Below are 25,698 nucleotides of genomic sequence, written 5' to 3' on the forward strand. Positions count from 1 at the left end.
TAACCTGATAGTGCTCACCTGAGCAAGAGCAGGTTACAGGAACAAGAACCATCCGGTTGGTATCGAACAGAGCATTTTCAGGAACTGAATTGAGTTGGGCCAATTGTGATGAATTTGCAGCCAAGAGAGTGGATATGGTGGCGACAGAGTCGTAGGGCGGTTGAGCCCGGAAAGTTAGATAAGCTTGGCAACTCCGTCTTAAGCCATTGCAGGTGTAGCCCAGAACAGAAGTTGAATTATCTCTGCTGTCGCATACTGTTGTGGCCCTCCCAATATAAGGCTGCTGCGCAACAATCACAGGAAAACAGGAGATGAGAAAGAAGGAAATCCCAAAAATAATGAACCTGGAAAAACTCATTGTTAGATCAGGTTGAGAAAACCATCAGAGCTGAGAGTTGTTTGAGGAATCGATGATGGGTTTTGAGGAAAATCAGGGGGGAATGAATGTAAGAGTTGGAAGACATTTTCTTGTTGGTGTATGTGAAAGGAAGCTTCCCCGAATGTAGCTGGAAGTCGACGGAGATAAATAATAGGTTGGTGAGCCTATGGACGACTAAGTATAAAGATAGTTGCAGAGTTGAATGACTCAATTATCAAAAGTGTTTTTGTCAACACTTATATCCGGGGTCAAGAATGAGATACTATTTCATTTTTGTTCTATTTAGTAATGTCTTTCTCACTTATTACGACAACAAAGAAAATTATGTGCGGCCGACAGACCACTGTCCTAAACATTTGATGTTATTGTATATAAATTCTTTATTATTTAAAGAATTATATTAAATATTTTTAAATTTATTTTTATCTAATAAATAATTTCATATTTTAATTAAAATTTATCAAGTTTGTTGATATTAACAAAAAATTTGAATGAAAATTGATTTTTTTTTTCAATTTTTGTTAATATCAGTAAATTTAATAAAATTATGACTAGACTAAAGATGGAAGCAAACCTCAGGAACGCTAGATGTAATTTTTTAAACCACAATAAGTTTATGTGGAATTACACTAAATCTTAGGAGAGTGAGTGTAATTATTCCTAAGAATAAATTAGATGCTAAAAGGGTGCTTTTTTTATATATATATATATAATTAGTAATTTGTGGCACACTTTATGTGCGTACAAATTTTTAAATAAAATATATATAAAATAATAAATTGATATTAAATTCATAAAAAAATAATGACAAAAAATGCGTGAATTTTTTTATAAAAAAAAACATAATAAAAAACAATGGGTGAGTGGAAAATTAGATAAGTAAAAAAAAAAAAATATTAAAAAATGTACAGACTGAAAAAATGAAGAATATGTAGTACAAATATACATGGATTACCTTTGGTGATCCTGCAATTCATTGATTACTTGATTCTGGAGCCATTCACTTGCTGACAAAATAATAGATTTGCCTTCTAAAATTACAAGAACTATGAATTAACATATTTCTTGCTAAAATTACTGTATATTAACGGAAAATAGTGGTTTATAAATTTACAAGAACTATGGATTCACATATTTCTTGCTAAAATTACTGTATATTAACGGAAAATAGTGGTTTATAACGTTTTGATAAGGATAAGTAAACCTAAGTCCATATTTAGTTCATGAAATGGGGGAGGTAGATTTAGTTATTAGACCTAGCAGCCTAATTTTATAGGGGGCAGAAAAAAAAAATCAAAATTAATTATATAAAATAAAAACACTTGTATAATTATAGAAAATTAATTTGATCTACTAAGGTAATTTCAAAATATGTATATATGAAAGTTGCAGAAGTTGCCACTGTTACCAATTCTTTCTCACATAAAAAAGTAAACTCCCGCCCTAAAACCCTAACCCCATTCTCTCCATCGACTGCGATCAGTCAGCCGCGCACTCTGAATCTTGTCCTTAATTTCGTTTCCAATCAATCGTCCGTTGCCATGGCACAAGAGACAGAAGAGAAGTCATTCAGAGACTTGGGAGTAAACGAACAATTGGCAGAGGCTTGCGACAATCTCGGCTGGAAAAATCCTACAAAAATACAGGTGGAAGCCATACCTATGGCTCTGGAGGGGAAAGATATAATCGGACTCGCCCAAACAGGGTCGGGCAAAACCGGCGCCTTTGCAATTCCGATTCTGCAATCGCTCCTCGAAACTCCGCAGGCGTTTTTCGCCTGCGTGCTGTCGCCCACCCGTGAACTCGCCATTCAAATTGCCGAGCAGTTCGAAGCCTTGGGGTCCGGCATTGGTGTCAAGTGCGCAGTGGTAAATAATATACGAAAATCTCTCTTTTAGTTGTTGCTAGTGTATTTAGTGTTTTGTTGATTAAATTGAGTTGATGGGAATGTTCTTATTGCAGCTTGTGGGAGGGGTGGACCAAGTGCAGCAGAGTATTGCCCTAGGAAAGCGGCCGCACATTGTTGTGAGTTTGTGTTTTACTGCATTATTGAGTTTCGTTATGTATCGTTTTAAGAAAGCAGAATAGTAATTTGAAAATTTCTTATCTGCTAGGGGAAAAAAGAAGTATAGAGGATGGATTTTCTGATAATTTTAGGATTTTCTAAGCCACTTTGCTTTGACCATTTGGAATAATTATTTTGTCCTGCATCTTTTAGGTGGCTACACCTGGTCGTCTTATCGATCATCTTTCTAATACCAAAGGGTTCTCTTTACGTACGTTGAAATACTTGGTAAGAGTTTATTTTGTGCTGATTGTAACTTGAAATCACTCGTTCTCCTGTTCATCCGTGCATCTACTCCTGTCTTTCAGCTTCACTATATGGTAGAAATCTGCCGACTGAATGATATGATATACACAGACTGTCAATATAGTCGTATTACCAATATTTTATGAATCTTTTATGTTGCATATTTAAGTCTAAAATGTTAAGGAGTCTCACGGACCTATCTGGATTCTGTTATGATATCTGAAAAGGTAATGACAACTATATCAAAGAAACACCAGGCTTACATGTTAGTGCTGTATTCTTTGGTACGTTTTGATTGGTGATTGTTGATCTTGATTTGTTGTGAATGGAGGAGGATTGCTCTGATGAAGTTGATGCTTAAGTTATCATCCATTAAACGGAAAGATAGTGATTTAGCCCCCATATATGACTATTTTTGCAGGTGCTAGATGAAGCAGACAGGTTGCTCAACGAGGATTTTGAGAAAGCAATTGATGAACTATTGAATGTTATTCCTCGCGACAGGAGAACATATTTATTTTCTGCAACCATGACTAAAAAGGTATGTGAAGAAGTAGTTGTCTATGGTAAATATTATGCATTACTATATGATTGTAGCAACATTCAGAAGCTATAGGCAAGTGTTTTGTTCTTGACCCCTCTGTTTGCAGTTGCATGATTGCTCATTCCACAAAATATTTTGTATATCTATTTGTTTCTATAAATGGGTGGCACTATCAACGTTACAGGTGAAAAAGCTGCAAAGAGCTTGTCTGAAAAATCCTGTGAAGGTATTGCGGTTCCAGTCTTTTCCTTGTATTTCTTTTATGTATCTCTGTTACTTTTTTCTTACCTTCCCTTATTTGCCGACAGATTGAAGCTGCTTCCAAATATTCCACTGTTGATACGCTGAAGCAACAGTATCGCTTTGTTCCTGCAAAGTACAAGGTCTGTACATTAAAAGTACCTCTGTGGTATTCTTTGGAATGATGTACAGACTGCAAATCTGTCTCTATCATATGCCTTAGCATCTGAAAAAGAGTCTGATAAGTGTATTAGATTTGTTAGTTATGGCAGTTATGTGTCCGAACTGAGTTTTAGCTTTAAGTGGCTGAGAGAAGGAAACGAAGTAGGAAAGCAGTAGTGTATGCTACATCCTATGCTGATTTGTAAATTGAACAACTTAAAATGTGCTTACTTGTACAAAGGAATGGTTAGTCCTGAGGAAGGTGTAAGAGGAAGACTATATCTACTTTTTTCGTGAAAGAAATGGGGGTTGTTACAGTTGTACTAGATGAATACAGAGTTGTCAATTTGTACCTTGCTAAATTTTTTATGTTATGGTTCTTCCATTTTGATTCTTTTTTTACCTTTCTTTCTTTGCTCCAGGAGTGTTATCTTGTGTATATTTTGACTGAGATGTCAGGAAGTACATCTATGGTTTTCACTCGAACATGTGATGCAACTACCCTTTTGGCTTACATTCTCCGGAACCTTGGTTTTAGAGCCATTCCAATTAATGGTCATATGACCCAGGTAACATTTAAGATGAATGTCTGGAATACTTGTGACACACTTCTAATTATACATCTAATTTCCAAAATGATCTCATCATTCTTCTGCAGTCGAAACGGCTTGGAGCATTGAATAAATTCAAGGCTGGAGAGTGCAACATTCTTATCTGCACTGACGTTGCCAGTAGAGGGCTTGATATTCCATCAGTAGATATGGTTATTAATTATGATATTCCCACCAACTCAAAGGTTAATCCGAGCTTGTCTCTCATTCTGAGCTCTCGTCTCTCTTTAACAGCCATTATTTGCAAGTCTGAATCTCTCTCTTCTTCTATTTCTTCAATCACCTTCTGATTCTTATAGTGTGCATTTCATACATGTCATCGGTCGTCCTTTAGGTGGTTAGAGCATTGATCTCTGCTTTTGGGTAGTATTACACCTGTACATGTGTGAGCAATTTAGGGATATAAATAAATTATTACTATAGGGCAAGGAGTCCTAAGCTGGGGAGACTACAATTAGATAATGAATCAAGTGAATGTCTGTAACCAATCTGCGGATATGATGTAGCTAAATGAGCAAAAACTCCAGCATCATTCACACCTCATAGAATGATCAAATAGTTATTTTCTTGTCTCTTTTGAGGTTCTGAAACTCAGTTGGGTCTGTCAAGAGTGTGATGTCTGTGTACTCTTTTTCGTGATATTTGGCTGTGCTTAGAACAGCTGTTCTTTGTTCCTATCTTTGGCTTTTCTTTAGATCTTGATATATCATGTGTCCTCATTTTCTTTGGTTCTCGTTCGTTTCACTTTCAGTAAGTCATTTGATGTCATGGTAAAGATATGATTGGGCTATTAAGTGAAAAGAAAAGTTACTTGATGCTGGCTATCACATATCTAGTGTGATAACCCATTCTTTTGTGAAATACCTGCAGGATTATATACATCGGGTAGGAAGAACTGCTCGGGCTGGACGGTCTGGAGTTGCAATTTCGATTGTGAATCAGTATGAGTTGGAGTGGTACTTACAAATAGAGAAGCTTATAGGTAAGAAGCACATGCCCTAGTTGTGGTGGAAAGCGACCAAAGTGAAAATCTCTAGTCTGACGTATTGTTTCTATCAGGTAAAAAGTTGCCTGAGTACCCTGCAGAGGAGGAAGAGGTTTTGTTACTATTGGAACGTGTGACTGAAGCCAAAAGAATATCTCAAATGGTATGTATTGCTTAATGCTTAGCTTTGTTCTGATCTTTCATTTTTATTCTTGCAACTGGTGATATATTAGACCTGAAACAACTCATGGATTGGACTTGGGTTTTTGTCCAATCTAACGCATACAGTTCAATTCTATGTTTATGACACATGCGCCCTGACTGGCTACCAGGTTATAGGGACAAAACAGTAATTTTTCTCTTTCACGGATCATGTATGACATTTTAATTGTATGATGAACTGTCGTGTGATTATGGAATTTTTCAAAAGGCCCACGCTAGGAATGATTACAAAATTATATTAAGAACACATTCTTGGCTTCTCATCCTTTTCTGCTGATTCCCATTAAATGGGTTTCCAGATTTTATAGGTCACTTGACAACGATATATTTTCTGTTGTTTTTTCTCTACATCGAATCAACTGCAAACCCGAGTCTAGTTGAATTATAAATGGGCTCTTCTAGCTTTCTCTGAGTTTTGCCCTGGGCGTGTCAAAACTTTGAGCTTGAGAGAGGATCATTGATCTGTTCGGCAGATGACATAGCACAGATACATATGGTTGAATTTCTACAAAAGAATTAAGATTGTATCTTATTATTCAAGTCAATCTATCTATCAAAGTATCACCATTCTTATTCTTCAAATTGAGATCAATCTGTCACTATATGATATGTTTAAATGCCAGTCTCCGCGTATTTGACTGCAGTGACATTACAGATCTGTTACTTTTAAGGTTGATGATCCCGTCTATTCGAACTGTTGTTCTTTCATTTCTCTCTGTGGTGTTCCAGGTGAATATGTATCAGTAATTTGGTTTCATTGCTGGTGTTATTATGCAGAAAATTAAGGAAACTGGAGGAAAGAAGAGGAGAAGGGGGGGTGATGACGACGGTGAAGAAGATATCAGCAAATATCTGCACCTGAATAAAGGGAAATCATCGAAGGTGAAAAGAAGATGAGGGGAGAATCATCCACTAATTCATATTTACGACACGTTAAATTTTGCAGTGTAGTTTTTATTGTAATGTTCCTTTGTTCCGGGAAATTCAACCGTCTTATATTCTATAGCCTTGTGGTAGATTCCATCTTGCCCCTGTATGCTTCTGTCTTTTTTACAAAAGAAACCGTCTCCCTTTTGTTGAGTGTTAGAGTACGGGAGTTTAATCTTGATCTTCTTTTGGAAATTCTGCTTCCATTATGCTGCATTTAACCTAGAAAATTGTGCATAAAATTAAAATTATTCATATATTTAAGTTAATATATTCTCTACATATGGTCCATATGTATTGATGTAATATTAATTTGTGACATAATATGCGTACCGTTTTGGTATGTTATTGTCTCTGATGGGATAAAACTTAAAAGTAATTGATTTAGGTTTTGGATAATTAGTAACTGTTTTATATAAATAGTCCCCTAAATAATTCTCAGTGATTGTAAATAAGAATTTTTGAAGGAGATGTAAGTGCAATTTGGACTTTGTTTTTTTTGGCCTCTTATTTAAAATCGTTTTGTTGCCCTTCACTTTTTCTATAGAACATTTTAACATTTTTCATATCTTATATCTTTTGTTTTATTTTAATTTTTATATTTACTTATAATAATTAAACAAATTAATTAATAAAAAGATTTAAGGAATATTTTTAAATTTTATATCCAAAAAAAAGGAAAAAAAAATTACACACACTGGTAGTTAGGTTTGACTCTCGTCCTTAACCATGGTGGCTTTCTTACTTACTATACAAGCTGACAGAGAGCACGGTTTTGAGAAAACGACGACGCCGTTCCTTCGGAACTAACTCTTCTCCGCCGCCGTATCTGCCCCTGGCCAACGGTTCGTCTTTTTACCTTTCCTGGCTTCAATTTTGTGGAGGTTTTGTAGATTTCCACCTCTAATTTCGTCGATGTGATTGAATGCAGAAATTATGGGAAAGAAGAATAAGTCTTCGAAAAGGAAAACCAGAGAGATCGAAGCAGACGCCAAGAAGAATTTAGCTAATGCCAAGAACCAATGTAAAGCTAGATAGCACCAACGCAAGAAATCAGATATTAGTGTGATGAGTCTTCATCAATTTTTTGCCAAACTTTAAAGTTGAGAATATTAATTATTTGTTAATAAATAGTTGTTCAAACAAAATTCGGTGGATACAGACAGGAATTTTATTATCATAATGAAATGTAGGTTAAGGATTGTTTGTGTTTGATATCAGAATACAAATATTTTTGGATAGCCAACAACAGAAAATGATACAGTGTAATTTTGTATTGAATGTAACCCAACATTTGTCAGTGAATGATAGAATAACAATCTTTTAACATCTGTGCAGCTCATAGAATGCCCTCTAACTATCCAGTTGCTTGGAGTTGCTTTGTGCAGAGGTGGGTACACAATACTGAAATTGTTAATATTTTTGTAATATATAGATATAGAAGATTGAAGCAGGACATCAATATTTTGTGCAGACTATTGATGATGGAGTGGAGGAGAGAATACACCGCAAACACCCGTTACATACGAGGATGAGGATGAAAGTGATGATGAGGGATCTGAAGACTCTATGGAAGTTGAAAATGTTGAAGATGGCGAAGAGCCTCAAGCCTATTGCGATATCAGTTAAAATGAAGGAAATGGTGAAATTAGAGATTGAATTGATTATTATACTCAGGCTACAGAAAGTGTAGAAATTTGAGAGTATGGAGTCTTTTTGTTTCCCTCTTTGTTATAATTATCCTTCTTTTTTGGTCTTTATTTGTCATTTTTTTTCTCTAATCTCCAAGCTCCATTTTTTGCATAATTCCTATAGAGCGAAATTCATTAGTGTTGAGCAAAAAAAAAATCTTTTTCTCATATTCGGGTTTTTTATAGTTGTTTTACGAGTTTTGGCTGTTGAAACGGTAGCAGATCAAGGAGAGTCAAAATACAGTATCATTTGAGAATCTTGGTTGCACAAGCTGAATTGGATATACTCCAATGTTTCGAAGAATTTCGCTGCCTTGTCTGCAATTGTTCTTAAGAGGGGGGAAAGAAACTCACCGTTGATGCCCAATTATATCCATTTAGCTTCTGTTGAATGACAGAAGTCCAATAGATTAATAGTTATTACTGACAAAGAAGAAAAGATTTATTGGAAAATACAATAAACTTACATGTCGTAGGTAAGATAAAATCCCTAGCACATACGTATCTTGCAAACAAAACAAAATACCCACATTACAACCCCAGTAATCTGGTACGCGGTACACACCCACAACTCACAAGGTTTAACCCCAGCATATACATATCTTGCAAACAGAACAAACTACCCACATTACAACCCCAGTAATCTGCTACATGGTACGCACCTACAACTTACTCACAAGGTACTTCAATTATTATAACAGGCATACACTTATGTATTTATGATGAGGGACTGACTTTACCCTTGTTGTTGTGGTTCTTGACAGCATTAACAGCAGACTTGACAGCTTTCTCTCCAACCTCAGTAATCTTCTTGCCCACCATTGTAGAAACATGCTCTCTTTCTTTAGGAATAACACTTCCCTTCTTACCATTGCTGTTGCCGCTGCTGCTCCCTCCATTCATCTTCACTATCTCAATCTTTCGTCTAGCTTTCTATATATTTGTGTTTTTCTGTGTCTCTCTTTCTGTGTGTGTATGATCATTTGAGAGAGAGATGTGGTATGGTATTTATAAACTTTGAGAGTCAGGACTTTCTGAATAAACCCTTCTTGTTTTCGTGTAATGTTGCTGCTAATTCTACGTGATTTCATGGAAGAAAGGAGTTGTTTGCTGATGATTTTCACGTCGAAGATCAATGCTCATTTCCTAGATAAAAATTTTGGATTTAATTTGTTTGTGTGTGTATGTATGTAGTTGCATGTCTTTTGAAATTGGTACAGAGTATGTGTGTCGTTGTGCCTTGTCCATAACATGAAATTTCGATGTCCTATGTTGGGAAATTAATCCTGTATTAGAATAATTAAGAATGTAGAGACCAACACCTCGTGTGTGTATGTGTGTGTTTATGTCTCTAGCTACCATATGTAATTAGGAGAGAGAGAGAGAGAGAGAGAGAGAGAGAGAGAGAGAGAGAGAGAGAGTATATAGAACATAAGACACACATTAACATGAAGAACACAGAGGTGGATGACATGCAGATCGATACATTTGCGTGGAAGATTGGACTTAACGGTTCAATTTTTATTTTTTTATTTATTTAATAATTACATAATTAGGGGCTGAGTTAGGCAAATCAAGCCTTATTAAATTGGTAATTACGCGGAATGTTATGTCGTCTAGGGTCAAACCGAGTAGGCTTCCTTCTACATCACATTTCTTGTACAATTCTATAATTAATCACCTCCAACCTTTTCTTTTCTTTTTTTTTTAAAAAAAATAATTGTGTATTAAAATGAAAAAATAAGAATACCAAATCGTTGTGTGTGTGTGTTTCTGCTTAATTATTTGAAGTTATTATTGATCTTTTCTTTTCTTTATATATATATATATATATATATATATTTGAAGGAAGTGTTTAGACCAAAATTGAGCAATTTTGACTCAATCCTAATTTTTTAAAATTTTAAAAAAAAAATAGTTATAAAAATTCTCTATTTGGTAAATATGCATTAATGATATATGTTATAATTTTTAATGCATTTGACATATTTAAATTACATCCCCAATAATTTATTATATTTTCTAATGTTGAGAATATTTATTCTAATATATATATAAATTCCAATACCCCACACATATATTTTTAGTGCACATTATATATCGATTTTAGTTTATAATTTAATTAAAATCTTACATTGCATTCTAATTATTTTTATTTAATGCGAAGAGAACTTTACTTTATTTACATTCCTAATATTATTTTTTCAATTCATACTTTTGAAATTACTTTTTAGAAATTATTATTTTCAAAAATTACATAAAAATATATTTTTCGAAATGAAAAAAATTACATAAAAATTTTCTGAAATGACACGCTAGTTCTAATCATAATTGTAGGTTGTGTCGGAGATGGGGACTAATTTAATATTAGTTTATGTTTGAGTTAAACAAAACACTTCAATTAATTATTTAATTAGCAATTTGTAGGACAATTAATTAGTTAATTAGTTTAAAGTCAACGATAATGATGCCCTTGTGTGTGTGTGTGTGTTTGTGTATCAACCAAAATTTCTAATCATATACAATTGTATCGGAGATTGGGCCTGATTTAAAAAGTACCAAACATCAAACATTTATATTTCTTAACCTTTTTTCACGCAGACAAAAATAGCTTTACTCAGGAACTCATTAAAGTGTTAAATTGGTATACCAAACATTGATATTATTTTGTATAAATAATGTTTTACATGTAATGGGGGGAAAAAAAAAACCAGAACAAAGACTAGAAGTGTACAATTGAGTTCATATGAGATTAATAACTATTTTGTTTTTTAATCATTTTTCAGGGAAATAAATAAGTGCATAATTAAAAGAAATGATCTAATAATTTCAACTAAAAATAATTTAATTAAAAGAGCACTACAAAAGAGCATTATTTTTATCCCCTTATATTAACAAACATATACACGAGAATATTAAATGAGTAGTAAAATTAAATGTTTCTATAGTTTTTCTTTGTTGACATCTGCATTTTATGTTCAATTTCTAATGGAAAGAAATCAGGTATAAATAAGAATTTCAGAGGACTCGAAAATAATAACAATTGAAATTCATATTTGAGGTAGAATATTAATGTGCCCATCAAACTTTAATTTAATTAAAAATTGAATTCGAATTTTGGGCTTCAATGATTTGATTGTCCAGTTGTACATAAAATAAGAAATAAACCCATATTGATGAAGGAGATTTCTTGAAGAAAGAAACACAATCTCAGAAACTCGAGACGCCAATGACAACCGAGCTGGTGAATGTGGTTGTTTTGACAAAAACTAGATAAAAAATTTTCCTTGGATTTGCTATGCTCTACTTTGCTGTTCAATAGTTTATAGAACAAAAAAGAAAAATCTCTTCTTCTGCGGCGGCGGAGGTTTGGATTTTTGGTGGAATCAATTTCAGTATGTTGCATAGAGAGTAGTACTTTGATAATCCAATTTTCAACAATACAATCAATTATAGCATTATCACAATTTCAATCACAATTAGTATATCCTATCACCCAAAATAACAGTGACCTAACAATAACTACATTAAATTTGTCATAAAATTATAAAGCAAATAGGATGGGTGGAGGGAGGAGCCTGTCTAGGGACAAACTGTTTAGTTGAAGACAAGGTTGCATGGTGACTGGTGATGAATAATGATGGAAAGAATAGTGAGTCGTAGCCCCAAACTAATTGGCGTGCAAACAGAAACCCACATAATGTTCTGAGTGGACAAAAGAGAAAGAAGGGGGTTTGAAGATAATGCTATAAATTCCTGAAGAAGAAGATAAGCATGATGATGATGATGAAGATGGAGTCCGACGATAGGTATGATGAAGCTGTGGCATTCATTCGGACACGCGTCCCTACCTGTACGCAGCGCGCCGTCGTCGCTTTTTTCGCCACCTTTCTTCCGCTCGCTCCTTTGTCTTCCACTTGTCAACTATTATATATCTATATTTCAATTCAGCAGTAGAGTAGTAGTAGTATTTTAATATGGCATGCAATTTTTGCTTCGCCTTTACAGCCTTTTTTCTGGAGCCTTTATTGCCCATCAGTCTTTTGGACTGTTCCCGACTTTCCATTTTCTGCCGCTGCTGTTTTCCGCAAGGCCTCTCTTCAAGTTTTGTACATAAATTATTTCTTAATCTTGCCCTTTCATACCAATTATGTCATCTTACATGCTTATCGTGGTGCACTCTGGATCCAACCAAATGAATTTCTAGCTTCGGAGTTGCTAATGGTGTATCACTTTAATAGTTTAAATTTTGTGGGGTCGACAGGAGGAAAAATCTCATGTAAATTTCCAGAAAGGGAAATGAATATACCATGTCTTTTATTGTGAGATCGAAAATGGTAAGTAATAAAGAAATGGTGGGCTGTAGAACATAGGAGGGCGTGAGGAGGCATAAGACAAAACATTCAAGAATCTGGACACATGCTAACGTGAGGGGGGGTTTGTCGTCCAGAGATGTATAGCTCTTCTTTGAAAATAACGCACAATAATTCGAATGGGATTTGTTCTGAATCAAAACCTGTACCTGTTACATATATTTGTTATAAAATATTCTGTTAAAGACAAGTAAATATTTGTAATATTTATCGCACACAGAGGAAAAAAAAGGAAAATCCAGCAAGTATAAAAGTTTGTCCTTCTGACTCAGTGGTCCTCTTGGCTTGCCCTCTGTTACACCTCCAAATGAACAAATCCTCTCCTCCCTCGAAACCTGCTGTTTAAATTTTCACTTTTCCACACACACCACCTAACATATACACACAAATCATCGATGAAGCCTGTTCTGCAGAATTCGCTGTCTTATTGCGTAAAGGAGCAAAAGCCATGCATCGGTTGGGCGGACAAGTACTTCAAAGACTGTCTTTGCAATGTGAAGGATGAATTGTCTTTCGGTTTTGGGTTGGTAAGTCTTGTGTGTTGGGGAGTTGCTGAAATCCCACAAATCATTACCAACTTCAGAACAAAGTCCGGCCATGGCATTTCCCTTTTGTTCCTTCTCACTTGGATTGCCGGGTTCGTTTTCTTTTCTTTAAAAATCTCTTCTTTTTTCGAATGGGCGACTGATTTTGAGTTTGGTGTTTCATATGTTATATTTGTGTATGTCCGTTTTCTGAACTTGTCTTTTCTATTTTGATTTTGGGCTGTTATATGATGTTTCCTTTTTGGTTGTAAATTTTGCAGTGACATATTCAACTTAGTGGGCTGTCTTCTTGAACCTGCGACGGTGAGTTCTGATTCTTGCCCTGTTTTGGATTAATGTTACTGCAGAAGTTTCGGTGTCATAGAATTATCTAGTAATGGATAATGGTTTTCTCCTGTTTCTCGTTTTATTTATTTTCTTCTGCTTTGGCTGATGCAGTTGCCAACTCAGTTCTACACGGCAGTGGTAAGATCGTTCTTTCAATTTGCTGTTAGAATCTTCAGAAAACAAATAGAATTCGGGTATCATCTGATAAGTATGCTGAATAATGTCTGAGAAATGGCACCTTTTCCTATGTCTATGTATGCTTCTTTTTCAATGGAGCAGCTCTACACGACCACCACAGTGGTACTAGTTCTACAGAGCATATACTATGATTACGTCCGCAAATGGCGGAATGGCGAGGAGAAAGAATCAGACCAAGAGGTATTTAATTAAGTTTTTATCGCACAGGAACATTTGTACTTGGTCCGTTCCCTTGTAGTAGATTCAGACATTTACATTCAGCTAACAAATGGCGAAATGATGTTATGTTTTAAAGGTTGAAGATCTGAAGAAACCTCTGAAGACACCACAACCAATTGATTCTGCCATCCCCATACCCAATGGCACTCGAAGAGCAACATCCAGGAGGGAAGCCTATTATTACACGTCTGTCAATACCTCTCACTCAACTCTATTATGTTTGCCATTGTTGTCACTACTTGTTTCCTGACCATAGATTTAATAACAAAAATTCTGCAGCTCAGCAAGATCAATGGCTGGGAGCACGACTCCCCCTATTCAGTCTTATCTTTGGCCCGTAAAGAGTGGTCCTTCAGCCGTTGGAATCGACAACAACTCGTCATCTGATGATGAGGACAATCCAACTCCATCCAGGCAAAGTGTTAGCAAACCTAAACCAATCCCCCGATCAGTGAGTGTTCCTGAAATCTTGTAGCTTGGTGCATGAATATTAACCAAACCTGGATAAGTTCAAAATGTTAATACAATAATTTGGACTTTAGTTGCCACTTGTTCATAGTGCTCCCTATACAAATGTTGAATAGTTGGTCCACTTCTTTGGTGGATTAAAAGTGCGAGTCTTGTATGTAGTAGATAATGCCTGATGACATTTTAATGCATTAGTCACAAGTTGAAAGAGATTAGGCTTAAGTGACAAGAATCTTCATCCCTTTACTTTGCTCTAAATCACTCTAATATCGAATTAATAAAAATAAACTAGTAAAGAATAACATCACTCCGGGATTCCAACTTATGTTATTACTCACACAGTACGGTCCTCAGGCAGGATACGGAGCATTTTTGGCAACATCGATCAACATGCCTCGAGAAACAAAAGCTTTGATGCAAGCATATGTCGGATTGACTGGAAGGAAACTGCTGCAAGTAAGATGGAGAAATAATCAAATGAACAAACAAATTAGACTTTGATTAACTCCATTTGGGTTGAGATTTATGTGACTCGTTTTCGTGTCAGGAACATGGATCAGAAAGTGTGTATGGCCAGTGGTTAGGGTGGATGATGGCTGCTATATACATGGGTGGAAGACTACCTCAGATATGGTTAAATGTAAGTGCTAATTCTTGCTAAACATGGATATCCTTAAACATTTCTTGGACTGATGTGTTTGTTTCCTAATGACCAGATCAGAAGAGGAAATGTAGAGGTATTTCTCAATTGTCATATAAATCATTGTTTTCTCTGAAATTCATTGAAGATTAGTTCTTCTTTGTGTGCATTAACGTGATGATTTTGTCCGTCTGTCTTAACTTGTACAGGGATTGAATCCTCTCATGTTCATCTTTGCACTTGCTGCCAATGCTACTTACGTCGCCAGGTACATCTTCGATCTAAGAATGCTTAGAATCGATCAATGATAAAAATGATACTGATAAAGCTTGTCATATGCAGCATTCTTGTAAGATCAACTGCATGGGATAAAATTAAAGCCAACATGCCATGGCTGCTCGATGCTATGGGCTGTGTACTGCTGGACTTATTCGTATCCTTTGACTTAACTCTTACATAATTCAATCTTAGACGGAGTGGAAGGACAAAAGTACAAGAAAGAACCTTAACTGGTAATGACAGATAATATTGCAGTATGTGTATTACAGGTACTTTCACAAGGGAAGTCGCGGCAGCAGACAAGAATATGATGCGGACTACATTAAGCAAAGAAATGAAACTACGTATTTGTCGTAAACAAAGAAGAATACAGGATTCTGTAACTCGACTATGCATTCCTTTTCTTTCTTAGTTCTTGTTTGTTTCAGTACGAGCTGCAATTTTGTACAATGTTACAATTTGTTGGACAAGAGGGAATTATGAGTTTTGGCATTGGATATTGCCTGGAATGAAATGGGCCTTAATATTTAGGCCGTTTCGGTGTAGAAAATAGCCCAACAAACTTGGACTAGGCCAACTTTAATGTCAAATAAGCTAGAAATTCCCTGTGAGAATGTCATATTTCTGCTACAACACTCCTGAGGCCCAGGCCTCATTTCTGATTCAGGGAATTCTTGTACTTGCAAGGTTATATGTCCGATTACGAGGATTCACTTTCCTCATCGTTTTTCTTTCACTTTTGAAGGAAAATAACTGTTCTTGTATAGATTTTTGTGTGAAAAAAAGACGCGTTCAAAACAGCACAAAGGTGGGAAACTGAGAAAATAACAAGTATGGAGGTAGGAGTAGGAGGAAGGTGATGCATTAATAATCATGAAATGCGTGTAATTATGTTAGAGAAGATTTAACGTGATCATCATTACCCAGATAGAGTGACCCTCTGTTTTTAACACTAGATTCTCGGTTTTGACCTTATTAATTAATGAGTTTCTTTGTCTCTCCCCATCGATCCCTGAGAACTGATTTCTTCACCTAATTCCCAATGTACTAAGAGAAGGAGAGATTGTCTTAATAACACCTACAAATTATTTCATCTTTGTGCAAAAAGTCAAACAAATAAATTGTTAATTACTTAAATCGATCGGTCATCAATTTTTAGGAAGCCCCACATCGTTGATAGAACATGAGATTATTTTGACAAGAAACAAGAAACAAGAAGAGAGAGAGAGAGAGAGAGAGAGAGAGAGAGAGAGAGAGAGAGAGAGAGAGAGAGAGTGTGTGTGTGAAATTACTTAAATCGATCGGTCATCAATTTTTAGGAAGCCCCACATCGTTGATAGAACATGAGATTATTTTGACAAGAAACAAGAAACAAGAAGAGAGAGAGAGACAAGAAGAGAGAGAGAGAGAGAGAGAGAGAGAGAGAGAGAGAGTTTGCGTGTGAACCATGGAATCCATTTACACTTATACAGCCTAATATTGTTCCAGGGCATGTGCTGGTTGGTGCTCATGGCAAAGGGTTATCTCTTCTCATATTTGCCCACCCCAACCCACCGACACTTTTTCTACTCTACCTTTTTCATTTATTTAATTATTGACTTCTATTATTTAATTCCTTTTACACAAGAATTTTCAACAAACATTTAAATCATTACACACTGTTAACTTAATTTGATGTGATTAATTTGTATAAAGATTTTCCTGCCTTCTAATACTTCAACATGCATGCTATAACTCCTAATTACTTTTATATATATAGTTTCTATAATTTAAGGACTGATATAAGATTGAAATTTTTTTTACTTTGCTTTCTATAAACTCATGAGTCATATGATTATCCATAAATTATCATAATTTATTGAGATAGAGCTTTAAAACATATATCGTAAATAAAATTTCTCATTTTTTTAACGATATATATTCGTGTGGGGTACATCTTATGATAATCGTATCAAGACCTACATCCAGTATAATTATAATTTTTCAAAAAAATTCCAAATCCATTCACTAATTCAAGTTTTATAGGATCCGGTCTTGGATATCCAAAACCCCAATATATACAGATTCATTGTGACAATCCAATCAATTTGGTGCCTATGAATTATGTTAAATCATACAATTAGAAAAAAATAAAAACCTATAAATAGTCCCCCCACATACTTTAGGTACAACTTTTGTAACCCAAAATATTCTTACAACCTTCACTTATAATATTTATCTTACGACCTCATAACATAAATATAAGTGCTATAATTAAGATTTTTTCTATATGACTCTGACGCTAATTTATTTTGTAAGTTTCACAGCTGATAGAATCAGATCGTATCTTGTATTTAACCAGATTTATTTTAAAAACCCTGCCCTGATATTTCAGTACAACACATACAAAAGTCTTCTTTGTAGGATACTTAAGACATCCCATCATGCGTTAGGTTTTCCGTTCTTCAATGTTCCAGTGAAAATATGAGTTTTTAATTTACAAGCTTAGTATTTTTTTTTCCTTTAAACAATTTCTCTCTTCCTGAAAGATTTTTTTCCTTTTACAAATATCTCATTTTAGTGTTATACAATGCATATATCGCACCAATGTGTGTATAATATATATCATAATTATTTTAAAATTATAAATTTAAGGGAAAAGTATTATTTTAGTCCTCTAAGTATATGCCTAATTTTAATTTTGGTTCGATAATTATGTTCATTTTTGTTTAGGTCAAGTAACTTACGAAATTGCTTACTTTTAGTCCTCTGGTAGATTTTTGGACAATTTTACCCCTATACAACTTTTGAAAGACAGTTTTAGTTCATATGCACTCATAGGGGTAAAATTATACAAAAATTTGACAGATGACTAAAAGTAAGCAATTTCGTAAGATATTGGACCTAAACAAAAATGGACATAGTTATCGGACTAAAATTAAAATTAGACATACTTAGCGAACTAAAATAATACTTTTTCCCAAATTTAATTTAATAATATTTTCTTAATTTTCAAAAGATATATATATATATCAAAGCCATATTGATGTGAGGACAACCCATAAGTGACACTAAAATGTGACCGACGATCAATTTGTATAGTAAACTAAAGGTCCCAAAGAAGTAGGAGTAGAAGATAACGAATCGGGAGTAATTAGCTTTTTTCACTTAAATTCTAACACAATTAGCGCGAGAGCATGAAAAGCGGCTACTTTGGCCATGATTGATAACTAAAGAAAAAAGGTGTCAATTAGGTCAAACATTCAAAACAAATATTGCACCATACAATATTATTAATCAAACATTAAAGAAACTTGATGCTTAGAGTAGAAAGCAGATAATTCAAAAGCATTTTAATCAATGATTACGATTTTACCTTGGGTGTGTATTTTTTGTCCCGTAATTTAGGTAATTTGATATTTTCGTTATTTAACTTTTTATGATAATATTTTAGTTTTACATCTTTTTAATTTTTCCAATTTCAATCTTTTTGTATGTAGAAGTTCATCTCTATGTACAAGAAGGATGAATTCTAGGGAAAAAATGATTAAAATCACAAAATTAAAAAAAGAAAGAAAAAACGCAAGACCAAAACGTTATTCTAAAAAATTAAAGAACAAAAATATTGACAGAAATGTGCCAATAAGAAAAGAAGCCGTAATTTTAAAATATCACGTAAAAGGCACATGTATTTTTCGGTAAGAAGGGTGAACTCCGACAAAAATGTATGAAATTATGATATTTAAAAAAAATATAAAACCAAAATACTGTCCTAAAAGTTAAAGTACAAAAACACTAAAATATTAATTCACACAGTGTCTACCATATATAGATTCTAATCTACAAAAGGCAACATCATAGTTGAAAGCCCTTTTTGCCCCAAACACTTCAACTTAAATTGCGAGGTTAGGGGGTTAATGATTAATGAGTGCAAGGTCTAGACGGATAAACTACTGAGGTGTAAGAAGATAGGTTTATGTATGAATATGATATATGTTCTTCGTATATCGCATGTAGTACGTAATCTCAACTGTTTCTCAGCTACATATACATGGCCTGGAGTAAGATTGTAAAATTTGTCTGTAGCTATATATATATATATATATATAATGTACAAACAATTCTTACTCACCTCTACGTACCATGTTTGAGTTGAAACATTTATATGCAACTGCTATATATCTATAATTCACACGAAAAAGAGTAGGATCACAATTCTCAGACGATCTCTGATCTCTCTTTGTGTCATGTTCATCCATCTTGCTCAACTCCTGAAAAATCAAGAAAAATCTATTAAATAATACCTAATCAATGTCTTTCAATGTTTGAACTACAAGAGTAATTTCGGACTTGATCTTAGGGTTTTTTCTATAGACAAAAAGGAGGGCAGCAATAGTGCCAATCTGACCCTCGCAAGTTAGGTTATGTCCTAACTTTTTTGGTGTTGAGCAACAAACATATCAAACACTTATATCATTGATGATTTCAGGGTACTTTTTAGGAGGGCTGAGGAGTATTGGACCTCCTAGGAATTACTCAATTTTAAGACTATAAGTTTTGCAACATTAGTTTGTATGATTCAGATGATTTTATGTCGGTTGCTAAAATTATAGTAGAGACCAAATTAAGGCGCCACATATCTGATTCATAAATGATATTTTTTAAAATTGAGAACAACCACAAAACAATCAAGAAAGGAAGGGAATTCATACCTCAAGAGTCAAGAATGTATGGCGTTCTTAACAAATCATAAGGTGCCCACAAAGCATCCAGCGGGCAAGGCCGGTTCGCGTCGAGCCGGGCCCACGGCTTACCCTTTCCACTCCAATGTAATAGGCTCACTGGACCCGGGTGCAAATCACGGCAAAGCCCCCGGAAGTTATCCCCCCCTAGGCCGTGCTGATTCCACCGGTGATCCACCGGAGCTATATTACCGGCGAAGACGAGTAAGAAAGGCGGCAAAGAACCCAGCTCGTAAATCCTCATCCTCTTCTGAAGCTCCATCCATTCCACAATCTTTGTTGTATAATCTCCAGCCCTCCATCTCTCAAGGTCAATCACCATAACTCCCGTGTTGAAGTAACAAGCTTTCCTGTCCGCGAAAGTCAAGGAAAGAGAAGGGTTCGACCAGAACGTCGGCGTGAAGTAGGAGGTGAAGTTGGCGTTGCAATATTCCGGCGCAGCTAATACGGCGTCGTTGGTCAGAGGGGTTGCGGCGAGCTTCGCGATGTCGTCGACGAGTACGAGGTCTGAGTCGAGGTAAACGATCTTTCGAATGCATGATGGGATGAGATCGGCGAGGTAGTTGCGCGCGTAGTTGAGCGGGCAGTCGAGGGCTGCCCTGATGGAGGTTGAGATGAGGCCTGCGGCGGCTGAGTCGTCGAAAGGATATATCTTGAACTGAAGATAAGGGAATGAGGTTGAAATGGTGCGGTGAAGGTCGGAGGAGTTGGCAGAGGAGGAAGCGACAAAGTGAAAGATTATGTTCTCGGGGCAGGAGGAATGCTGGAGGACGGAGAGAATGGCAGCCATTGAGCCGCGGAGGTAGGCGGCGTCGAGGGTCATTGCCACGTTTATGGCATTGCTATTAAAGCAAAAGGTTGAGTTGGTGGTACCGTCGGCGGGGGAAGATGGAGAAGTAATAGAAGGGCAGTTGGCGGAGTTATAGAACTTTGGGGCTTCCCTGAAATGGAGGGGAGTGGCATTTGTTACTGCAATGGAGATGATGATGGTGATGAAGATTGTTGAAAGTGCAAAACTTGATGGCATAGCTTGGATGCGGGCAAGAACAGCACCAAATTTTCATAAGAAAAAACAAGAAAGAGAGGTGTCTAGAAATAGACGTCTAGATATCCCCTCTCTCTCTCTCTCTCACACACACACACACACAGTTCCAATTTATGGAACCAGAGATGAAAGCTTAGAATGTATTATATGAGTGAATCAAAAGGTCTTAAAGGAGGATTTCTTGGAGCAAATAGCATTATTTTTCACCAGCTTATAAAGGGGTGAATCGTGGCCCCTAAATGTTTATATCTAGCGGCAGAAGCGCAGCCAGCACGTTCTTCTTGGCGGGACCCTTTTGCATCCGGACCTGAGAAATAGTCTTTATCAATGGCTCAACAGTCTTTGGTTGAGCCATCCACGTCTCAGCTTCTCTACCTTTTACAAAGATTGATTCTTTATTTACTTCAAAGTAACTTCAGTATATGTAACTTGACCTAATTACCATTTCCGAAAAATTTTAATTTGAATTGGGTTTGGCCAAATTACATGAAAAATATATTGCACATGTTATGTGATTGGTTTGGTTGAATTAAACTTGATTTTGTAAGAATTTTTTCCTTCACAAGATCCAATAGAACTCGTATAATAGATATAGCTACACCTCTCTTGTGATGTACTTAGATTTGACTTAATTACACAACTGTAATCTCAAAAAATTTACTATATTAAGATTTTCTCAGAATCACCAGACGGCTTGAAAAGCGAAATTGGGGGATTTTCTTGGACTTGAGCTCCAAAAAAATCCAGCATTTCCAAAGAAAAATAAAGAGGGTTGAGCAGAAATTGAAATGATCATGGCATTGCCACCCACTCCTCTGCAAAATCCAAACATGAATAAAATTTCTCCACATCTGGAATACTATTCCTGATATTCCGTATGAAAATTAAATGCGGAGAGACCTACTTGACTGCTGGGAAATTAAATAACCTTCAAATTTCACTTTTTTCCTTGTCCATTTGATCCACAATCTACGCTACTGCACCTTATATATATCTCTCATAAATATATATACAATTCTTCTACTTTAATTGCATATGGGTAACTGCCAAACCTAAATTGCCACATACCCACCAAAGGGGAACTCGTGGGCCAACACATGCACCACTTCCTGTTGAAATTAGGGTCGATCAATTTTCTTGAAAATGGACAGCAACTCAAGAACCAAATGGAAAAGTGATGTGATTAGTGACGTGTTTTTCTTTTTAGCCATGTGAGAAAGCATACACTTTAATTCATTGCTAAGATGAAGAAGAAAGAAGAAAATAATTAATGGGCATACTCCATAAAGAAGATGCTCCGCTCACCTGTACTTGTTTTTTTAAAAAACAAAAAAAAATCAGACGTACTTTGATGAATCTAAGGAAGATTTACCAGGTAAGATAAACTACTTTTACGGTTTGTTTGCACTGTCTGGACAGTTATAGACATTACACGACTCATTGCCAAGAAACGCTTCTTATAATTGAAGAAAGATGTTGTAATTAACGTGCAGATATATGTGCTATATATTTCCATCTGAAGAAAGATACATCCATTCTCCATTAACAAAAATTTAAATTATGCTGCTGTGTTGTAATTCAGACAATGTTTTTGTATCAAGGACTTGCACCTTCGTACAATTGTCTTGATTAATAAGTTGTCTTCAATTTTAGAAACGCGACATATGTAGAGCCATAAACTTGAAAGAAGTTAACTTATCATAGTATTAATCAATATATATACATATGCAAGGGAATTGAGGCCAATAAATGTATGGTCGATTTGATTTATTTTTCCAATAATTCTGCATGTGCAATCTCACATGTTCAGCTCCCAAACTTGTGTCTTGCTAGCTAAAAAGGTGGAGGATCCCCCAATTATTAAGGGTCCATATATACAGTAACGCACGTATCATAACATGGTCATTCATAAAAATGCTTCCAAGAAAAATTATTAAATCACCCCTCAATCCATGGCAAAGCGCAGACGTAAACTAGCTCAAATTCCGTTGTCCCCTTATCATATTTCATAGTCAGTTCTTGGATGTAGCTCACTTCAGTTGTCCATTTGCCATATTTCAGAGTCGGTTCTTGGATGTAAGGATACGTGTACAAGATATTAGTTGATCCAAATACTTGTATTGTGTCGCAAATATGATGCAACGAAATTGCTTATTTTTCATTTTGATCTGCTTCGATGAATTGACAGCTCAATAATCTTGAGATACTGATGTTTTACTTTTCTTCTCCTTTGTGATGTTTGGACCACAAAGGCAGAACAAATTGCTTTTAGCACAGCAAGAAGCAAGCAACCCGAGAGCACAGATAGGTTAAGAACAAGGAGAAACGTCGGCAGGTGGTGTAGCTATTATATACATAAAAGTAGTTGGCAACGTCAGATGGTTGTTTCAGTCAAAGTGTAAACAATTGATCGACATAAATGTACAATTAACTCAATGTGCTGGTCCATTTTCAACTTTTGGTGGGCTCAAGAAAGCGAGAAAACGAAGAGAACAGAATTCAAATTTCAAACCCCAGTTCTCATGGTTAATGCTACTATACAAAACCATGATAACATTGTGTAAGAAAAATCTGGAGGGGAAAGCAACTGCTGAACGGCCGTCGCAGAAGCTTTCTTTTCTAGTTCTTGAGCTCGCATGTAGCAGAAGAATACTAAAGCTCTTAACATCATGCATGTGAATTATGGATACGATCTTCATCAGAATGTCATCTTCTTGCTGTACTCTTGATGCCTATATACAACCTGAATGTACAATAGGGCATCAACCAAAATACCCTGATTTAGAGAGGCAGCTGCATCCAGAATTCAAAAGGAATACAATATAGAAAGAATAAAGTTATCTACATCAAACAACCAATTTGTCCATTCCAAACAAAAACCCACTCAAGGTGTAACATTAATTTACAGAGCATCCAAAAATCAACCACACGCAGGTAATCACAAAGACCAATATTTTGCAAGACAAGAATCTTCTTCAAGTTCCTCAGCACAAAAAGATTAGGAGCATAATTCTTCTACATTGTTAGAAAAGCAAAAAGTACAAAAAGAAGGATGACCAAAAGAATCTTCTTCAAATTCTCATCATCTGCCCGAGCAGCTTGACTGGTCTCTGTATTAAATCTGCCTTCATTCTCATGAAATGTACCAGTATTTCCATAATGATATCCTGATGACCCACCATAGCCACTTGCACTGGAAAAACCGTGAAACTGGACACTGAAAAAAGGAGAGAATATCCCGCCAAAACCAGCAGACATTCCAAAGTTATTAAAAGTAGCAGATGCAATTGGTGCGAACCCTCCCATGAGTCCTAAGAAAAGATCAGACAAGTTATTGCCATCTGGAAGTGGAGCTGTCTCAGGTCTCTGGCCCGCAGGTCGGTTGGGGATTTCAACGCCCGGAACAGGTTTTGATCTTGGGTCGGTTGGCGCCTTCCCTCTGCCATATAGAGGAATCACCTTTTCCTCCTGTATTAGCGCCTTACAAACTGGGCATTCATGGGCTTGCGAGTGACCTCGTAGCCATCTATAAAGGCATGGCCAGCAATAGAGATGCCCACAGAGAGTGATTACTGGATCCCGTGCTAAATCAAAGCAAATGTTACATTCAAAATCACCAGCTTCATTGCCATCGGCACCAGAGGAAGATGAGCTTTCAGGTGCGCTTGTAGTTGGGTCATGAGCCTCTGCCATCTGTTCTCTACACTGGAAATCCAACAGCTGCACTGGTATAAACCACAATGAATCAGGAATGGCAACCCTAATTGTTACAAACTAATTCCCAAGAAAGCTAGAGATCATGCGAATACAAAATCTACATATTTGCACCAGCACTGGAGTCAAGTTAAACTTTCAACTAAGAATAACTCAAATTGCTTAACATAACTACCATGGATCTTTAGTCTGCCTTAGATGCCACCTAAACTGACAAACTTCACATAGCTGAATTAACAAAAGATATCAGGATAACCCCAAGTGAACAATATATATCTATAAAAAATCAACAAAAATCCCAAAGGAAAAATCATTCCTCTACACATTGCTAGTCAAATTTGTACAAGGACGAAGCTTCCTATGATTATAAAAGACAAGAATACCAATCTTAGATAATTAGAAACCCAATAATAATCAATATCCAATGAAATATACATAATACCAAAGGAGAAATGCATATCAATCGCCCTTGTTGAAAATTCAATAGCCTTTAACTGCGGTAACATTGAATCCCGATCGCAGGTTGTGAAAAAAAATACGAATCGCACATATTCAGAAGTTGAAACCAATATAATCATCTGACACGCATAAAAAATTAAATATAAAAACAATCGAAGGAAACAAAAGAAGAAAAACTATAACCTTAATCAACACTCACCTTTGTCAACTGTTCAGCACCGCAGAACAAAAAAGGGAAGCAATTTCAGTTATGAATCGAGAAAAATGAAGATATATCCTTGCAAAGCAGAGGATTTTGACTTCCAGAAATTTCCAGTTTTGCGGTTGGTAATACAGAACCGGTTTTTTCTAGGGAGTCCCAGAATTGATTTTTCTCTCCAACCAAAAGTCAAATTATATCTACCTGTTTTTTGGGCCAAAGCCCATTTGTGTCTTGGGCTGGAGAATGGGCTGTATTAGTTTTTCTTACAAAATTTGTAACCCAATGTATCTTAAGGTGTTTACTTTGAGATTATTGGGCTAAGTTCCTTCACAAATGGCATGTAAGATTAGCTCTGAAAATGTATGGATCTTAATTTTTACATAAGATGTTTTGGATCTTATAAACCAATAAGATGTTTTGAATTTTATAAGTTTTT

The 25,698-nt window shown here is 35.7% G+C and overlaps 5 protein-coding genes and 1 long non-coding RNA gene across 7 annotated transcripts in view; 3 read left to right on the forward strand and 3 right to left on the reverse strand.

Annotated features, from left to right (window-relative positions):
• The window catches only part of LOC105177727 (lysM domain receptor-like kinase 4), a gene marked incomplete in the record, with an annotated part of 2,379 nt that extends 1,750 nt beyond the window's left edge, over window positions 1–629 (reverse strand). Inside the window, 1 exon segment of the mRNA XM_011100971.2 lies at window positions 1–629. Within this exon segment, the coding sequence (XP_011099273.1) occupies window positions 1–358 (358 nt within the window).
• Window positions 1,764–6,576, forward strand: LOC105177728 (DEAD-box ATP-dependent RNA helicase 10). The gene is made up of 11 exons (XM_011100972.2): window positions 1,764–2,247; window positions 2,342–2,404; window positions 2,598–2,672; window positions 3,112–3,231; window positions 3,419–3,460; window positions 3,543–3,617; window positions 4,059–4,205; window positions 4,295–4,432; window positions 5,118–5,229; window positions 5,307–5,395; window positions 6,232–6,576. The coding sequence occupies exons 1-11, from the start codon at window positions 1,921–1,923 to the stop codon at window positions 6,349–6,351; spliced, it is 1,308 nt and encodes a 435-aa protein (XP_011099274.1). The 5' UTR covers window positions 1,764–1,920; the 3' UTR covers window positions 6,352–6,576.
• LOC105177730 lies at window positions 7,027–8,125 on the forward strand. Its single transcript, XR_849071.2, has 4 exons — window positions 7,027–7,226; window positions 7,313–7,405; window positions 7,720–7,771; window positions 7,856–8,125. It is a non-coding gene; the product is annotated as an uncharacterized LOC105177730 (long non-coding RNA).
• LOC105177731 (probable vacuolar amino acid transporter YPQ1) lies at window positions 12,655–15,666 on the forward strand. The gene is made up of 12 exons (XM_011100973.2): window positions 12,655–13,082; window positions 13,251–13,293; window positions 13,429–13,455; window positions 13,597–13,695; window positions 13,811–13,920; window positions 14,014–14,185; window positions 14,557–14,658; window positions 14,750–14,842; window positions 14,919–14,939; window positions 15,052–15,110; window positions 15,185–15,275; window positions 15,365–15,666. The coding sequence occupies exons 1-12, from the start codon at window positions 12,841–12,843 to the stop codon at window positions 15,476–15,478; spliced, it is 1,173 nt and encodes a 390-aa protein (XP_011099275.1). The 5' UTR covers window positions 12,655–12,840; the 3' UTR covers window positions 15,479–15,666.
• LOC105177732 (probable galacturonosyltransferase-like 1) lies at window positions 18,987–21,076 on the reverse strand. Its single transcript, XM_011100974.2, has 2 exons — window positions 19,813–21,076; window positions 18,987–19,371 (listed from the first exon to the last, which is right to left on the reverse strand). Exon 1 carries the CDS (start codon window positions 20,867–20,869, stop codon window positions 19,814–19,816), a length of 1,056 nt encoding a protein of 351 aa, XP_011099276.1. The 5' UTR covers window positions 20,870–21,076; the 3' UTR covers window positions 18,987–19,371; window position 19,813.
• Window positions 23,730–25,416, reverse strand: LOC105177733 (E3 ubiquitin-protein ligase RNF5-like). 2 transcript variants are annotated; one of them, XM_011100977.2, is made up of 2 exons: window positions 25,260–25,416; window positions 23,730–24,607 (listed from the first exon to the last, which is right to left on the reverse strand). In XM_011100977.2, the coding sequence occupies exon 2, from the start codon at window positions 24,578–24,580 to the stop codon at window positions 23,903–23,905; it is 678 nt and encodes a 225-aa protein (XP_011099279.1). In that variant the 5' UTR covers window positions 24,581–24,607; window positions 25,260–25,416; the 3' UTR covers window positions 23,730–23,902. The 2 variants fall into 2 exon arrangements, with proteins under 2 accessions (XP_011099279.1, XP_011099277.1); XM_011100975.2 differs by having other exon boundaries at window positions 23,730–24,612.

Source organism: Sesamum indicum, linkage group LG15 (assembly GCF_000512975.1).
Source record: "Sesamum indicum cultivar Zhongzhi No. 13 linkage group LG15, S_indicum_v1.0, whole genome shotgun sequence".
Taxonomy (NCBI): Eukaryota; Viridiplantae; Streptophyta; class Magnoliopsida; order Lamiales; family Pedaliaceae; genus Sesamum; species Sesamum indicum.

Bases quoted from the DNA above. Each gene is read 5' to 3' on its own strand.
- LOC105177733 (XM_011100977.2), bottom strand. From the start codon at position 24,580: ATGGCAGAGGCTCATGACCCAACTACAAGCGCACCTGAAAGCTCATCT.
- LOC105177732 (XM_011100974.2), bottom strand. From the start codon at position 20,869: ATGCCATCAAGTTTTGCACTTTCAACAATCTTCATCACCATCATCATC.
- LOC105177731 (XM_011100973.2), top strand. From the start codon at position 12,841: ATGAAGCCTGTTCTGCAGAATTCGCTGTCTTATTGCGTAAAGGAGCAA. The intron at 13,921-14,013 runs GTCTGTCAATAC...AAAATTCTGCAG, and splicing joins AGGGAAGCCTATTATTACAC to CTCAGCAAGATCAATGGCTG. The intron at 15,111-15,184 runs GTACATCTTCGA...TGTCATATGCAG, and splicing joins AATGCTACTTACGTCGCCAG to CATTCTTGTAAGATCAACTG.
- LOC105177728 (XM_011100972.2), top strand. From the start codon at position 1,921: ATGGCACAAGAGACAGAAGAGAAGTCATTCAGAGACTTGGGAGTAAAC. The intron at 2,673-3,111 runs GTAAGAGTTTAT...CTATTTTTGCAG, and splicing joins TACGTACGTTGAAATACTTG to GTGCTAGATGAAGCAGACAG. The intron at 5,230-5,306 runs GTAAGAAGCACA...TGTTTCTATCAG, and splicing joins ACAAATAGAGAAGCTTATAG to GTAAAAAGTTGCCTGAGTAC.